This window comes from Pygocentrus nattereri, chromosome 13, assembly GCF_015220715.1.
Source record: "Pygocentrus nattereri isolate fPygNat1 chromosome 13, fPygNat1.pri, whole genome shotgun sequence".
In the NCBI taxonomy this organism is placed as follows: Eukaryota; Metazoa; Chordata; class Actinopteri; order Characiformes; family Serrasalmidae; genus Pygocentrus; species Pygocentrus nattereri.
The window spans coordinates 2,967,316-2,984,606 of record NC_051223.1 but is presented as its reverse complement, the minus strand read 5'-3'; the positions used below and the strand labels follow the sequence as shown (position 1 = coordinate 2,984,606).

Sequence of the window (17,291 nt, the reverse complement as noted above, 5' to 3'; positions counted from 1 at the left end):
TTTCCTTTACTGTGTTGATCTGTAGGCGTCTGTTCATAAACATAAACCAACCCAAACTAATTTACTATAAAATGAAAGTGTTTGTATGAATTCAGAAAAAAAGAAACACGTCAGTCACGACTGCATATGTGGACATATTTCTATATTGTGCTCTATTTACACAAAGTTAGGTTAGTTCATCATTTATGTTGATGTATGTGCTCCCAAATTTTTACACTGCTGCGCTGCAAATGAGGAGCTGGCTTCAGCTTTGTAAAAAAATGTAATGTTGAGAGACATTTTACAAGAAAGTATTCTACTTTTGTGGTAAAGTTTCCTGCCGGAGATGTGAGAAAAGCCTGTGCTAGACTAGGATGATCCCACAGACTGAGACATGTTTACAGCCAAGACTCAGTTAGAAATGTAAAATGTATGTCGCACTCCGTGGCACTCGCAGCTCTCATTTCAGTGAAAAATACATATACTGCTTAAACAGTTTAAATTCCCAAGCCTACAGGAAAAACATGAAGCCGATTGCAAAAACGATAAGATGAAGGTAGAGTGTATTATTATTATTATTATTGTTGTTGTTATATTTTTAAATAATGAGCTAAATATGATTACTGTCAGCTGAACTTGGGATCTGGATAATATTGCAGTAGGAAATATACATTAAGTCTGTGTAATCAGAGACCCAGAACAGGGGCACTGTCGAAAAACCATTGGAACATTAGTTATTAACCTGTCATCATTAATAGAATATTTCATGTTAAATGTACTTGTAAAACTATCCATTTATTTTTTGTAGTCATGGCATTTCTTGTTTTGTTTGTTTTTTGTTTTACTTTTGTTCATAATTTTCATTGTAATGTTTCTTCTATCAGTTCGCCCTGTTCATTATTTCCACACTTTCCAATTAAGCTTGCGCATCCTCTCTCACTCTCTCTCTCTCTTTCTCTCTCTCTCTCACTCTCTCTCACTCTCTCTCTCGCTCTCTCTCTCTCACTCTCTGTCTCTCTTTCTCTCTCTCTCTCACTCTCTCTCACTCTCTCTCTCGCTCTCTCTCTCTCACTCTCTGTCTCTCTCTCTCTCTCTCGCTCTCTCTCTCTCTCTCTCGCTCTCTCTGTCTCTCTCTCTCTCTCTCTCTGTCTCTCTCTCACTCTCTCTCTCACTCTCTCTCTCACCCTCACCCTCTCTCTCTCTTTCACTCTCTCTCTCTCTTTCTCTCTCTCTCTCACTCTCTCTCTCTCTCTCTCGCTCTCTCTCTCTCACTCTCTCTCTCTCTCTCTCTCTCTCACTCTCTCTCTCTCTCTCTGTCTCTCTCTCACTCTCTCTCTCACTCTCTCTCTCTCACCCTCACCCTCTCTCTCTCTCTCACTCTCTCTTTCTGTCTCTCTCTCACTCTCTTTCTGTCTCTCTCTCTCTCCCTCCCTCTTTCTCTTTCTGTCTCTCTCTTTCTGTCTCTCTCTCTCTCTGTCTCTCTCTCACTCTCTTTCTGTCTCTCTTTCTGTCTCTCTCTCTCTCCCTCTCTCTTTCTGTCTCTCTCTCTCTTTCTGTCTCTCACTCTCTTTCTGTCTCTCTCTCCCTCCCTCTCTTTCTCTCTCTCTCTGCCTCTCTCTCCCTTTCTCTCTAACCCCCCTCTCTCCCTCTCTCTCCCTTTCTCCTCCCCCCCTCACTCTCTCTCTCTCTCACTCTCTTTAGCAGCAAGCTAGTGGCAGAATGACCAGTACCACTGGCATCACGACACTCGGCTGTTCTCTCTGTTTATGAGGCGCGGCGCTTTTTAAAAGCGTCCTTATACAGTCTTCATCTTCATCTTCATCTTCATCTTCATCTTCTTTGCTTTTTGGTTCTGCACTACAGAAAATCTTAATGTAAACGCATTTGAGCTCGGCGTTATTGATGTTACTCTAGAGAAATCTTTTAAATACGTCGGTGGTGTTTTCAGACCATGCCCGTGTGACCTGTCAGTACATCCGCACGCCTGGACGCTGACAGCTACTGGACAGTGTAAGGTAGGTGGACAGCCTCTCTTTATGCACATGCATGGCTTGAACGCGCCGTGGGGGCTGGGGTAGGGGGGTAGGGGGCTGGGGTAGGGGGCGTTTCTTTGTCTTGTTATTAGGAAAACAAAGCGAGGCCTCCTTAACCTAAAAGTCCTTCCTATTCCAAACGACACCCCAACATGTTCGTGTTATAGTTTATCTTGTGTTGTTTTCTCACTGCCTCGCTCGCGGTCACTCTCCCAGGTCCTCATCCTCTCCCACTGAACGTCTCTTGTGGCTTATTTGCCCTTCATGCTCCTTTTACCAGCCTGTAGGTTCTGGGATATTTTGACCGGTCACCATGTGCTCATGGATTTCCACCGAGCAGCCTCTCCTTGGTGGATAAAACGAGTCTATATCGCGCTTTTTTCACTAAACTGGATTCTGTGGGGTTTATTTTAATGTATATTCTCTTTTCTTTCCTACACCATTTCTTTTCAACGCTTAATTTATGTTTAATATTTGTTTCTGTTTTATTTTGTCTTATTTATCTCTTGTATTCTATTCATTTGAATGGCAGATTCTGCACGTTAATATAGAAATATAGACACTTAAACGTCTATCTGTGTCAGTGACCTATATAAGAAATAAGAGTTAAAGAGCAAAAGCAAATAACACGATTCACCTGTATTCTGATGCTTTGAGTCAATGGCGGACTCAAGGGGGAGCGTGGTGGGTGGTGGGGTTTGCTGGGGTTTGCTGGGGTTTATGAGGAGCCTGGCCACGTCCGATTTCCCCGTTATATCGCAAACATGACTGCTAACCAGCAGAGGGCGCCCGCCAGCGAGTCCTCAGTGAATGGGAGTGAATGGAGCTCAACGGCTAAAACCGAAAATTAAACTAGTTTATAATCACTCGCCCACAACTTTCCTTCCATTCTCTCTCTCTCTCTCTCTGCCTCTCTCTCCCTTTCTCCCCCCCTTTCTTTCTCCCCCCCTCTCTTGTTTGTTTTTTGTTTTACTTTTGTTCAGACTTTTCATAGTAATGTTTCTTCTATCAGTTCGCCCTGTTCATTATTTCCACACTTTCTAATTAAGCTTGCGCATCCTCTCTCTCTCTCTCTCTCTCTCTCTCCCTTTCTCTCTAACCCCCCTCTCTCACTCTCTCACGCTCTCTCTCTCCCTTTCTCTCTAACTCCCCTCTCTCCCTCTTTCTGTCTCTCTCTCTCTCCCTTGATCTCTACCCCCCTCTCTCTCCCTTTCTCTCTAACCCCCCTCTCTCACTCTCTCTCGCTCTCTCTTTCTCCCTTTCTCTCTAACCCCCTCTCTCACTCTCTCTCTGCTTCTCTCTCCCTTTCTCTCTAACCCCCCTCTCTCACTCTCTCTCGCTCTCTCTTTCTCCCTTTCTCTCTAACCCCCCTCTCTCACTCTCTCTCTGCTTCTCTCTCCCTTTCTCTCTAACCCCCCTCTCTCACTCTCTCTCGCTCTCTCTTTCTCCCTTTCTCTCTAACCCCCCTCTCTCACTCTCTCTCTGCTTCTCTCTCCCTTTCTCTCTAACCCCCCTCTCTCTCTCCCTTTCTGTCTCTCTCTCTCTCTCTCTCTCTCTCTCTCTTTCTCTCTCTCTGCCTCTCTCTCCCTTTCTCTCTAACCCCCCTCTCTCTCTCTCTTTCTGTCTCTCTCTCTTTCTCTCTCCCTTTCTGTCTCTCTCTCTCTCTCTCTCTCTCTCTCTCTCTCTCTCTCTCTGCCTCTCTCTCCCTTTCTCTCTAACCCCCCATTTTAGAAAGTAGAAGGAGAAAACTGATCTGCATGTTTCATTTTTTTCTACAGCAAACAAGTTTTTTTTTCGCCGCAGGAGGCGGGGCTTTACTGCGAGAGAGTGATGATTGATTGGCGAGCGGAGCAGCTCATTGGCTCTCTGCGCTCACTGACGTCATGGAGGTATATGAGACGTCGTTTTAAACTCCTTTAACTCGAGTTTTAAAGCTCTTAAAAATATAGCAGCGTTGTTCAAATGTTTTATGCTATTCAGAAAATGAACGTATTCTTTTACATTAAAACTGTTTAAGCGTTTATAAACTGATTTTGCTCAAACGCTCCATCTTAACCCATTCATTTTGGACTCGCTCAGGAGCGCCCTCTAGCGTTTGAGAAGCCTGGAAGACATTACAGAGTGGTAAATTCCCTTTTCTACAAGTTCTCTGGTGGCTGGTGCTCCAATGGTATAAAAAAATCACTAGAGTGCCCTCTAGAGTTGCAATAATGAGAGTAAATGCCGTGCTGATTGCCCAGTTTTTTTTCAGTGGCCTCTAGGGTGCCATGCAATTACTTATGATGATGTGCCCTCTAGAACAAGACAATTCGAGTGTCTTCATTCGAGTACCCTTCTAGGGGAGAAGAACTGATGCAATTCCCTACAAGGTGCCCTAACAATGGTCTAAACCTGACGTTCCTTATGGGTGCCGTTATGAAGTGCCCTCTATGCTGCCTCTACATGACAATGTCTCAAAGTCAGTCAGTTGCCCTTTTTTTGGCACTTCTGGTCGAGAAAATGGGATGCAGTGCTGTACAGGGTACATCTACAGGTAAAAAAACACGATGAGTTGCTGGAATAGGTGCTCCTCTAATGGAGAAGGCCCCCTCCAGTGGATAAAATGTGTGGAAGTTCTATAAAGGATGTCCCAAAATGTGGGGATGAGTGGGGAGAATGTAGGGAAGTTTCCTAATGGATGCCTCTCCAGTGAAAAAAAAATGTGATGTGGCGCCCTTAAATACCCTTTCAAGTGAGAAATGTGCAATGAAGCAAAATTAATCCCAGTGTGCCCACTTAGACAGGGTTCCAATAAGTGGGAGATGATGATAACTGTCTAGGGGTGCTGCCAAATGCTTTGATAAGATTTTGAATTTATTTTAAGACCCTTATTAGTCCCACAACGGGGGAATTTCACCTCCGCATTTAACCCGACCATGAAGTGAAACACCACATACACACTAGGGGGCAGTGAGCACACTTGCCCAGAGTGGTGGGCAGCCCAATCCGCAGCGCCCGGGGAGCAGTTGGGGGTTAGGTGACTTGCTCAAGGACACCTCAGTTATGGACTGTCGGCTCTGGGGATCAAACCGGCTACCTTTTGGTCATGAGGCTGGTTCCCTAACCTCCAGCCCACGACTCCCCCTGTTTTCAAACCCACTGTTTTCTCTTTGTTCAGTGTACCCTTTAGGTCAGATTGCATAAGCTTAATTGTATTGACTGTAACTAGCTTTAAAATAGTCATTCCCAACATATCTATTCTATCCATTTAAGCTTTGTTTTAGCCACGCCCCCTCTAGAATGTTCATAGCGTGTGTTTGTGAAACCATTGTAAATAGTTCTTTCTGTTTTTTTACTTCGGAGGTGTTTGTGAAAGAAACATTTTAAAGGTTTATAGTTCCCTGTGTGTTTGTCATACAGGTATAGTTATACTTTTAATCTGGATCATCAAGGATAAAGAGAAATTCATCATACGGGATGCATCATAGCTTTTTGTGCACTGGTGAGGCCCCACATCATTCAGCAAACCTTCTGCCCTTCAAACACCCTTAGTCCACCACTGCTGTCAATTAGTTTCTCTTGAAACTACAGCATGACAGTTTCCCAGAAATAGCTTGCAAGGGATAGAAATTGGATTTGGGGAAGAACATTTGGAGCTTGGGCTTAATTTCACATCCAGAGGCTGATCTAGAGCCTAAGAGTGTGACGATGCATCTGACTGCACATTTCTATTTGTATTCAGAAGCTACATCAATCCCAGCTGGCTCATTTTGGTTTTTGTTTCCCATCTTGAATCTTCACAACCTAACAGGAGTCCACCTAGGTCGAATTTCTATTGTGGCCACCACTTTTTCTAAAGAAATGGACAATCATCAGGCTCAGTCAGACTCTCTGCTTGGCCCCACGGATGACGGACCTTCAGGAGTCCAGACAGAAGAACCCATCACCTCTCATTCCAGGACAGCCAAGGCAGACTCGTTCCCCTGCCTGCGGATCCTTTCTCTGCCCCAGCAAATCCAGGAGGAGCCCCATCAGCATGGGGAGGTCAGCGTGGTGATCAGAGATAAAACCGAGAACGGTAGGACCTCACTCTCATTTGTTGGGATCCATGCATGTTTGGAATGCATTAACGTTATCTTCCCAGCTGGAAATATCTCTTGGGTTGGGGCCTTCAGAGTCTTGTTGTCATACTAGTCTGCTGGCCATATAATAACTGAGATGAACTCGGTTTGAGTGGCTGAAAAGATTCTTCTTAAAGCAATAGTTTAGTGAAAAATCTAGTGTACACAAATTTCTCCCTTACCTCAAATGAAGCCAATCAGCCAAGACTGGTTTGGTGTTCCGAGTTTGCTTCTTTATTTTCACACTGGAGTTACGAATCTAATATAACGCACAAAGGGACTGACCAAATCCAACCGGCTGCTACTACTGTTTCATTTTTTAGAAAACAGTATGTCATACAGCTTTAAAATCCACACATGCAAGTCTATTTGAGATTACTTAACATGACATGGTTTGTATTATGTACTTTACACAATTCTAATGGTACAAAATCTTCTACTACTTGTTAGGTACGTTAGCCTTGTAGCTCCAGTGTAAAATCAAAAGAAACAAACATCAGACAATAAACATGGCTATTGGAATACACACACACACACACACACACACATACATATATTCTAAGCCGCCTGTCCCTCAGCCTATCCCAGCGGTCATCGGGCGGAGGCAGGATACACCCTGGACAGGTGCTGTTAGAATACATCTAGACTAATTGTGTAAACTTGATTTTTTTTGTCATCCTACCCATTTTAATTCATCTAAACCAGAAATGTTCATTGTCAGGTGTATGCGACAATGAAAAGTGAGCACTTGTAACTCAAAGGCCTCTTACTACAAGAAGCTGGCTCATAATAAAGCTGTTAATAAAAGAAAACAACAAATTTTCTTGTTTTCTTGGTGTTAAAAAGGCTATGTGAAATGTAATGAACCTACAATAGACTAATGCTCCAGGACTGAGCACAAAAGCATTTTACGTACCTGAAAGCTGGATGTAGGAATGTAGGCTGGATGACTTATTCAACAAGCGCTTGATGTCAGCTCTGAGCCGCTGTGGCATCCTATAAATAATCTACAGTTCATTATAAGTGACATTGTGTTGTGAGCAGCCAAACTGTCTTCGCATGATAGGAGTTGACAGACTGCTTAGCTGCATGTTTTTGTTATTGAGGACATTAGGACAAAGGTCAGTTTGGGTTGAGAACAAAATGCAACACGTTTATTTCCCTTGTTTTTCTTTTTTTTCTTTACAGTAAATTAGAAGAGAGTTTGCGTGCACCATAAATGTAACTGAAACCTTGAATTCTAATTATAAATGGTCAAAGGAACCTTTTTGAACAGCTTGTAATAGAAGAAGCCATATAGACATACACCGGTCAGGCATGACATTAGGACCACCTCCTTGTTTCTGCGCTCATTGTCCATCTTATCAGCTCCACTTACTGTATAGCTGCACTCTGTAGTTCTACAGTTACAGACTGTAGTCCATCTGTTTCTCTGATACTCTGTTACCCTGTTCTTCAGTGGTCAGGACCCCCATGGACCCTCACAGAGCAGGTACTATTTGGGTGGTGGATCATTCTAAGCACTGCAGTAACACTGACGTGGTGCAGTGTTGCTGCTGGACTGAGAACAGTCCACCAACCAAAAATGTCCAGCCGACAGCGTCCTGTGACCACTGATGAAGGACTAGAGGATGACCAACACAAACTGTGCAGCAGCAGATGAGCTTTCGTCTCTGACTTTACATCTACAAGGTGAACCAACAAAGGAGGAGTGGACACAGTGTTTAAAAACTCCTACAGCACTGCTGTGTCTGATCCACTCGTACCAGCACAACACACACTAACACACCACCACCTCATCAGTGTTACTGCAGTTCTTAGATTGATCCACCACCCAAATAGTCCCTGCTGTGTGAGGGTACATGGGGGTCCTGACCACTGAAGAACAGGGTAAAAGGGAGCTGATAAAATGGACAATGAGCGTAGAAACAAGGAGGTGGTCGTAACGTTATGCCTAATTGGTGTATATGTATATGCTCGTGTCTGTCCTTGTGCTGTTTGTGCTTCTGCTTTACTGCCACTGCCACTAATTAACTATTAGTCACACGCTAGAAAAGGAAGGTAAGTTAGTTAATTTTCAATAATTAATCAATTTCCTAGTAACTAATAATCTCCAAAGATATCCATATTGGCTGATCAATGATTGAATCTTAAACTTAGCTTTTAGTTAAATAATTATTTCTCATTTTTAAATAGATGATTATTTAGGTAACTAAAAAAGTAAGTAAGTAAAACTTTATTTATATAGCACTTTTCCAGAGTGACCCACTAAGTGCTTTACAAATAAAATACAAGACAGTTAAATCATTATGATCATATACTCAAATAAGTAACAGACACAGTATAAATACTCAAATGCACACTGATTTATAAAGCACATTGATCAAAAGCGAGAGAATAAAAATAAGTCTTTAAACGTTTTTGAAAAACCTCAATTGAATCAGAGAGTCTGACTAATAGCTAAAAACTAGCTACTAACTTGAAAAAGGCTAGATTTTAAATGGGTGGTTCAGTTGGCAGTGTTACTGCCTTTCTAAACAACTTTTTGCTTCTATTATTCCTTACAACTCGTTATTGTTTAAAAAGTGTAAAAGCCTATTTAAACAGGCATCATAGCCAGGAGCTTGCTGCATGTTGGTTAACCCATATTCATTAGCCGTACTGATTGGCCAATGCAGCTAGAACCTTATAAACATTTTCCATCTGCACTGTGAATTTTGAAGCATTTGGCTGAATCTGAACACATAATATAGCCTTATAAACATTAGAATTCATCCTGTAGCTTTTGTTAGCAATCAAATCTTAATAAACATAAAGATAAGGCGACCAATTCCTTACATGCCCATACCATAATCCCATTATTCTGGTGGGAAGATGATATTTATATCCAGAAGATAACTTCCAGTAGAGATGAAAAACAAAGTCATTAGAATATATCAGCCTGGAAAGGGTTATAAAGCCATTTCTAAGGCTCCAGGACCCTTGCAGACCAGAGTGAGAGACATTACTCTCAAACGAGAGATATTTAGAAAAGCGTTTTGTCTTCATTGAAGTTTCTGGCCTACCAAAATTCCTCCAAGAGTACAACAATGACTCCTCTATTCACAAAAGCAACCATATGAACCTATAAGGAACTACAGGCCTCAGGGTTAGGGTTAGGTCTAGGATTAGGGACAGATTTAATAGAATCTTTCACACGCAACTTGAAGTTCAGTTCCATTTAACAGATATTTAGTTGAACTTTAGTAGACTGAGCATCTCCAGTTATAGGAAGTGTTTGGTTGTAGGTGTTGCTGCCAAAGGTGACATAAACCGTTGTGGCACTGTATTTCCTCTAGAGAGGTTCCTAAACACCCAAACTGGCATAATTCTGCTAATTTTGAATTGTTTTTGTTTAAAATATGAAGTGAATTTTTGCTAATTGTTATATATATATATATATATATACATGTACTTTTGGAACATTACTATACAGTATCTTTATTTCTCTCAGCAGGTCATGGGGTTTACACGTCTCAGCCAGAAGCTAAAACACTGCCCCCTGCTTTCTCATCTCCGCCACGACGCCATCATTCTGTTCCTCACACATCCCACCCTCACCTGAGCCAAACACGTAAGGGCAGCAGGTCCAGCTCCATCGCCTACACGGCCTTCCCTTCCCGACCATCTCTGTCCCGTCACTCCAGCTTGGCCACCAACCCATCACTGGACCGCTCCAAACCTAACGACTACCTCATTCTGGCCATAACCGCCTGCTTCTGTCCTGTCTGGCCCATCAATATTGTAGGATTTGTCTACTCCATCATGGTAAGTGGAGGAGGGGCAAGGCAACCGGATTTTCTTTGAGGGAAGATCATGGGGAAGATTTTAATGTTGACACAAGTAACCAAACATCTTGAAGACTAAACTGTGTCCGTATTTTTTTTAGTTTTATAGATGGCGATATGTCATACAGTGTCAGAAACCCCTTGTTTGAGATCATTTAACATGTAATGGGCTGATTTGTCTTTTGCATATACGTGTATTTTTGCATATTGCAGCATTTAGTATATGCTCTTATCCAGATTGACTTACAAAAATGTTGTCCACTCAGAACATTTATCTGCAAATAGACCAGAGTCTAAAGATACCCATGGGCTAGGATATTGCCAGAAGCAATATAACAATAAGGATAATCTAATAATAATGATAAAGATTATAACTAGATGCGAAGATACACAATGCAGAGATATCAAATGTCAAAAGTTCAATTACAAGACATTTTAATTAATGCAAGTTAGTGTTTCTAAATCTTAGTTGGACATCTACAGGAGGTTACCATCTGTTAGCTGTTTAAGGCTAATGAACAAACACCTCAAAGCACCACAGACGAACAATACTATTTTTCATCTTTCTGTCACTTCGACACCGGTCATTTGAATTTGTGCTCTCAGATACGAGCCTCTATCCTCTAAATGGGTGTTTTTAAGCAGTCCATACTGCAGTGGAAGGTACTGTGCACTCATGTTAGCTTAGCCTAGCAGGCTACAGCTTAAAGCTCTGATGGAGCAGGCCCGATTCCGGCTTTCTGTAACTCCAACTCCATCAGTTGGCTTTGCTTTCTCTGTTCTAAGTTTTTATAACCTAGCAGAGCAGTTAAGTTTGAATTGAACGTGCACTGGTGTTCGGATCTCTAGCTAAGTTAGTTAGGAGGGAAGAGCTGGCTAGCATTAGCTCAGCTAGGAGGCTCAAGCCTCAGACTCAGCTTTCTGTCCTCTCTAACATCAGCCGCTCAAATTTGCTTCCTCAGAAATGAGTCATTATAATCTAAATTTGTGCCAGTAAAACTTTTGTTAGTCAGAATCGAATCTGTTCTGTGGTGAGCAGCGCTGGCAGCGTGCTAGATAAGCTAACGCCAACCAGCTACTCTTTTCTAGCTGGTTAGGCAGCGCCGTTTAACATTTAGAAACTGGTTTCAGATTCAAGCTTTGATGTTCAGTTAAGTGATACTTTATTAATCCCACAAATGGGGAAATTCCACCTCTGCATTTAACCCATCCGTGAAGTGAAACACCACATACACACTAGTGAATAGACACACACACTAGGGGGCAGTGAGCACACTTGCCCGGAGCGGTGGGCAGTCCTATCCACAGCGCCCGGGGAGCAATTGGGGGTTAGGTGTCTTGCTCAAGGACACCTCAGTCATGTGCTGTCGGCCCTGGGGATCAAACCGGCAACCTTCCGGTCACAGGGCCAGTTCCCTGACCTCCAGCCCATGACTGCCCGAATTCGATGTTCATCGAATGATGGATTTAAAAAGTGCACTGCTTTCACTTATTTGAGCAAACTAAATTCATTTGAATGCTTTTGGGTTTGAAATACTGGGCCAAGGTGCTGTGGCACAATACCAATATAAACATACCAATAAGTGAACAGCTATGTTGTTACATCGTCACACCGAACTGTGGCCCCGAGAACAGTTGGAACGGTTACCCTCCGTGCTCAGAACCGTTCAGCCTTGCAGTGAAGAGGCCTATGATTGCCCAAATTGCTGTTGCTATGGTGGATATATTTTGAGCAGGAAGAAAAGATAGACATTGTAGATGGGTGTCACTTTGTCTTTTTGTCTAGTCTAGGAACAGTTTTGAGCAAGGGAACATCGATGGAGCCAGGAGGCTGGGCAAGGTAGCCAAACTACTGTCCATCGTTTCCATTGTGGGTGGAGTCGTCATCATAGTGGCGTGTGTTGTCAATCTGTCAAGTAAGTGGCCATTAACTTTGGATTCTTGACTCAGTCCCTCTGTTGTTTTTTCTGTCATGTACACTGCACACAACATGCATTTGTCTGCTATTTTTTTTTTGTTCTTTTTTTTTTTTTTTTTTTTTTTTTTGCTTGAAAATGTATGTTGTTGACTTCTAACATTTGCGGAGTGTAATAGTTACTTTTAATTAGTGTACCAACTTCAGTAAATATGATATCATAGGAATCATTGAAATACTTAGAATACTAATATATAGTTTTTTATTGTCTTCAAAATTTTTTGTGGGTATTTTTTTTTTTTGCAGTTAATGTAAAATCCTGAGGAGAGCCTTGCTCTGGAATCCATCTTCACGTCTGACCACTAACCGAAAGACCACGGCCCATTCTATCGACGTAACCAGGCCCGTGACCACAGTCACGGCTATGAGGGTGATCAGTAGGCAGGTGCCTCTACCCTCTCTGTCATGCTCAAATTACTGATAAACCTTGAGCAAAGATGCAGCAAGCCTGAAACACCACCTCCACCACCACCAGGAATGGAGCAGCAGTGGCATCGCTGGTGTTCCAATCTGCATCACACATCTAAGACTGCTTCACTGGAGTGATCATTGACTGTCCTTCGAAAATGGGTGTTGTATTAGGCTTAAATTGTTCTAATTATTAATTATTAAAAGTTGTTTGACAGCACCTGTTGTAAAAAGCACTATATAAATAAACTTTGATTTGACTAAATTATTCTCAAATGGCCACCACATTGTAGAGAACTGTCTTGGCCACATTAGCAAGCATAATAGGACACATAAGCTCTTGGAAAATGTTTTTTCAAATGACACAGGCCTAATCTGGACCATTAAATCGCTTCTTATGAGAATAAAGGCCAGGCTGAATGCGATTTTTAATTCAGTAGCAGGAATATCACTGTGTTATCCATTACTTTGCCCGGCTCGCAGTAGACGGACAGTTCCTCGACATGCTGATGATGACATCAAGAATCCAGAGAGTTTCCTTGCTTCTTGAAGAGACAGAAGAGACGCAGAGAGATGTGACTTACGCTTGGGCGAACATTGCAGTGACTCTGACATGATGTAGGCCTATCAAGGTGAATAATGACTGATGCATGGCTGGAACAGGATAAGAAAGAAAATGAAAATTGCACTCATTTTTTTTATGTATTTTCTTGGGGTTTTTTTTCAGAACTTTCAGTCCTTTGGTGTGACCTGACAATCACAAATCATAGCAAGGATGGAATGACTTGAACATTCAGTTACAGTCACCATCAAAAACTTGACCTTAGCAAAGAAATATGACCAACAAAAAAATGCAATAACACAATTGCATGTACATAGTTCAGCATTCATATTTATTACAGGATCATAACACAACTCCTTTTTGATAAAATAATATGCAAAGGTATAAAGAAAATGTTGACTGTTTTCATAAGACAAGATCCCATTTTTATCGTAAATACCACATACTGTGAACTTTTTGTACCGAAACATGTTGTAGAGTTTGCCTCTAAACACTGTGTAGCCTTTAAAATATCTGTCAGTGGTGGATGCTTTGTATTGTGTTAATCTTTATTAGCTCTTCCTGTAGCTGCAGTGGAATTGTTCATTGTTTCTCATACAGATGGGTCCCAAAAACCCAGAAAAATGTTGTCGTTTCTATGTGGGTATCTGAATTAGCTCATATATTGTAGAATATTAAATATTACTTTAAAATGATGATTTGGCTTGGAAAATCAATTTGACGCTATTTTCTTCTTCTATCCCAAATATAGTTGGTCAGCCAGGATCTGTTTAGGCCCAATCCTATTCTTTTTACCTCTACCCCTTGTTTTTGAGTGTCACCTTGCCCCTTGGAACTGAAATGTTCCCCTATGAAATGGGACAACCTTCAAATAAAAAAAGAGCATTACTTCATTAACCCCTGGACGCCTCCCGGTCGGGGTGTACAAGGCATGGCGTACCGGGATAAGGCCCCGGGGTCATCCTAGGAGGGATTACATCTCCAAGTTGGCCTGGGAGAGGCTTGGGGTCCCTGGGAATGAGCTTGGAGGAAGTTGCAGGGGACAGGGTCATCTGGGATTCATCTGGGACTAGTGGTTAATGATGATGATGATGATGATGATGATGATTACTTCATTAACTGGCAACTAGTGATGCTCTGTAGTCGACCCAGCCCGACTTCAGTGATAGCAGAGTAGGGAAAATTTCAGCAACCTCACTGCTGGGCTTTAGTCACATTTAGGGCATCATATGCTTTCAAAGACAATCAAATAACACAATCATTTATTATGGCCCGCCGCTAATTCTTTGGTGATGTAAAGCTGAAGTCAACTGTTCACCAGCTTCTTGTTTTCATATTTTCCAGTTCCACCTTAAAATGTTGCAGTTGTTACATTCTGGCACTTCAGGTGTCAGAACTGCTGGACTATTTAAGGTGGAACGGGAAAGTTAGCCAGTTAGCTACTGAGACATTAGCACACTGTTAGTGATGGAGAAAATGACCAAAGCCCATTGAAACGATATTAAACTAAGATAATACGATGGTTACTGTAATTTTCGAATGGAAAAAATATACATTTGTGGGTTTCTTTGGTCGTTGGCACAGCCATCTCGCCGAGTTCTCGTTTTGGAGTGTGTCTCCGAAACCTCCGTCTGAAAGGCCATGTAGCCCTGACACTTCGCCCCCTGCCCCTCTATCTCACCAAAAATTGGGACACCCTAACCCTAGACGTGAATGCGCAAGGGTTTCTGCTTCTTTAAAAGTTTAAAAGTTTTTGCTTCTTTAGCTTTGCAGTGGAGCTACAAGGCTAAAGTTGCCAACAAGTAATGGAAGCTTACATGCTAACACTAATTACTGTGCAAACTGCATGTGTGAATCACCACACAAGTGCGCTGAGTTGTTAAGTAGTCTAAATATGCTTGCTTATGTGGTTTCTGGCTCTGTGTGACACTGTAATAATAAACAAAACTGTCTCTAAAACAGCATAAAAATGCTGAAAACAGTAGCATCAACCACACTGAAGCCTATATTATGTGCATATTTTTTGCCTGCTCAGTAATTGTGATTGTTTTTTTGTGATTGCTTAAAGATGGAATGAGTAGTTCTCAGTGTGAAAGTGTAGTTTGTTTTGATAAAAAAGTCCTTTTGAAAACATATATTTCAGTAAGTGTCAATGAAATGAGATTGTGATACAACTAAAGCAGAACAAACCAACTTATTTAAAGTGGCAGGTTTTTTTTCTTCATTTTTTTGGTGTACGTTTTATACCCCTAGCTGCTCACAGAGGTGCATGTAGTTATTCTTCTCACAGACATCTCTAAGGAAATGATCTGGTAGATTAACTGTTGCACTGTATGAAGCAAATGTATTCTGAAAGAGGCACTACATTCACTGAGCACTTTGTTACGTGCACATACCTTGTATCTACACTCATTGTCCATCTTATCAGCTCCACTTACTGTATAGCTGCACTCTGTAGTTCTACAGTTACAGACTGTAGTCCATCTGTTTCTCTGATACTCTGTTACCCTGTTCTTCAGTGGTCAGGACCCCCACAGCACCACCTCAGGGCAGGTATTATTTGGGTGGTGGATCATTTTCAGCACTGCAGTCACACTGCTGCAGTGGTGGTGTGTTAGTGTGTGTTGTGCTGGTCTGAGTGGATCGGACACAGCAGTGCTGCTGGAGTTTTTTAAACACCTCAGTGTCACTGCTGGACTGAGAAAACTAGTTTTTCACAATTGTGTACTAACACAACACAAACTAACACACCACCACCACGTCAGTGTCACTGCAGTGCTGAGAATGATCCACCACCCAAATAGTACCTGCTCTGTGAGGGTCCATGGGGGTCCTGAGCACTGAAGAACAGGGTAACAGAGTATCAGAGAAACAGATGGACTACAGTCTGTAACTGTAGAACTACAGAGTGCAGCTATACAGTAAGTGGAGCTGATAAAATAGACAATGAGTGTAGAAACAAGGTAGGTGTACCTAATAAAGTGCTCAACGAGTGTATGTTCCTTTCTTTTCTTCTAATCTAGCAGTTCCCCGTGTTTGAAGTGTGCATCATTCTGTGAGGGAAAAAAAAGAAATAAACGGTTGTAAATCTCTGCTGTGACGTCTGAGAAGCTGCTGAATGTTCTTCACTTTTCTTTGTTCTCCTTCGTTTGTGGGACTGCACAAAATCAATTCTTAGGTTGCCATGGAAACTGTCTGCTTTGGTCAAGCCGCATGAAATTGCAGAATTAGGATCTACGAATTGGACCGGGCAGGAGGAGGTGGGGAGCGACCAACAACTTTATATTTAGCTGGTTGATTTATTTGAATGGTTACTGGCTGGAGACAGGCGTGAACATGCGGTGAGGTTTCTACGTGTAGGTTGGAGGAGGCCAGAGAAAGGAAGGGATGAAGAAAAGATGCGCACATACAACAGACTTCACATCACAGCTCTTTGATGGAGAAAAAAAAACGTTCCCTGGAGAGCTTTACATAGACATGGAGAGACGGAGCGTGAGAGAGACATAAGTGCATGAGCGAGGGAGTGGGGAAGAGAGGGCTGCCTGTCATTTCCAAGTGGGGAAAATAGGATGAAACAGAAAAGTCTGGAGGGAGGGAAGCCAGGAAGGAAATGAGGCTGTTAATGAGGAGTGGCAGTGCACCCTTACTCTGCTAGAGTCAAAAACACTGACAAACATGTAAAGGTAATGAATGTTAAAGGGCCCATATCATGGAATTACTTCATAATTTACTATGTAAACAATGAGTGTATTTACATGCACTCAATAATCTGATCATCATTGGATTTCTGCAGTTATCTGATTATTCAAATGGCTTCAGCTCAGTAATCAGACTTCTCAGTCCATGTGAACTCTTACCCATGTGCAAGAACAGACCACAGTGCCAATAATGAGCGAGCAGTGCTGCCGCAAGACAGCAAAACTTTGGGAGCGATGCTGAACCCAACAACATCCTTGACGAAATGAAGGATTTAAATATTCTTTATTTTCTCTATTAAAGCTGCGGCACTGAGCTGGAGTTTACATTACATTTACGTCTTTCACTGTGAGTTTACTGGTTGGTTGTAAAGCAGAAATCGGATTATTATCTGACTGATGTAGACCCAGAGTTTCTATTATCTAATTACTCAAGAGCATATTAACGTGTTGATTGGATGACTGACTCTCATGGGCTTTCATGACTGAATAAGAGATTGTGCTTAAGAAAGCTGCTCAGTGCATGTATCTTGCCATGTTTGAGACACAAATATTACAAACCTAAAACTGCCTTTGATTAAAAATTAGTTGTTAAAATGTAAGGATTTTTATGAGAATAAATATTGATGCTGTGACAAACCCACTCAAGATACAGATCAAAAATGACTCAGTAATGTATAGAGTCACACTCTAAAAGCCTTGGTTTGAATTG

General features: G+C 41.9%; 1 protein-coding gene across 2 annotated transcripts; it reads left to right on the top strand.

The window, feature by feature from the left end:
• The first annotated feature begins 1,688 nt into the window (after positions 1-1,688).
• Positions 1,689-15,310, top strand: prrt2 (proline-rich transmembrane protein 2). Of its 2 annotated transcripts, none has more exons than XM_017704457.2 (5): positions 1,689-1,994; positions 5,803-6,069; positions 9,609-9,919; positions 11,726-11,855; positions 12,161-15,310. In XM_017704457.2, the coding sequence occupies exons 2-5, from the start codon at positions 5,853-5,855 to the stop codon at positions 12,175-12,177; spliced, it is 675 nt and encodes a 224-aa protein (XP_017559946.1). In that variant the 5' UTR covers positions 1,689-1,994; positions 5,803-5,852; the 3' UTR covers positions 12,178-15,310. The 2 variants fall into 2 exon arrangements, with proteins under 2 accessions (XP_017559946.1, XP_017559945.1); XM_017704456.2 differs by having other exon boundaries at positions 1,690-1,994; positions 9,606-9,919.
• The last annotated feature ends 1,981 nt before the right edge of the window (positions 15,311-17,291 follow it).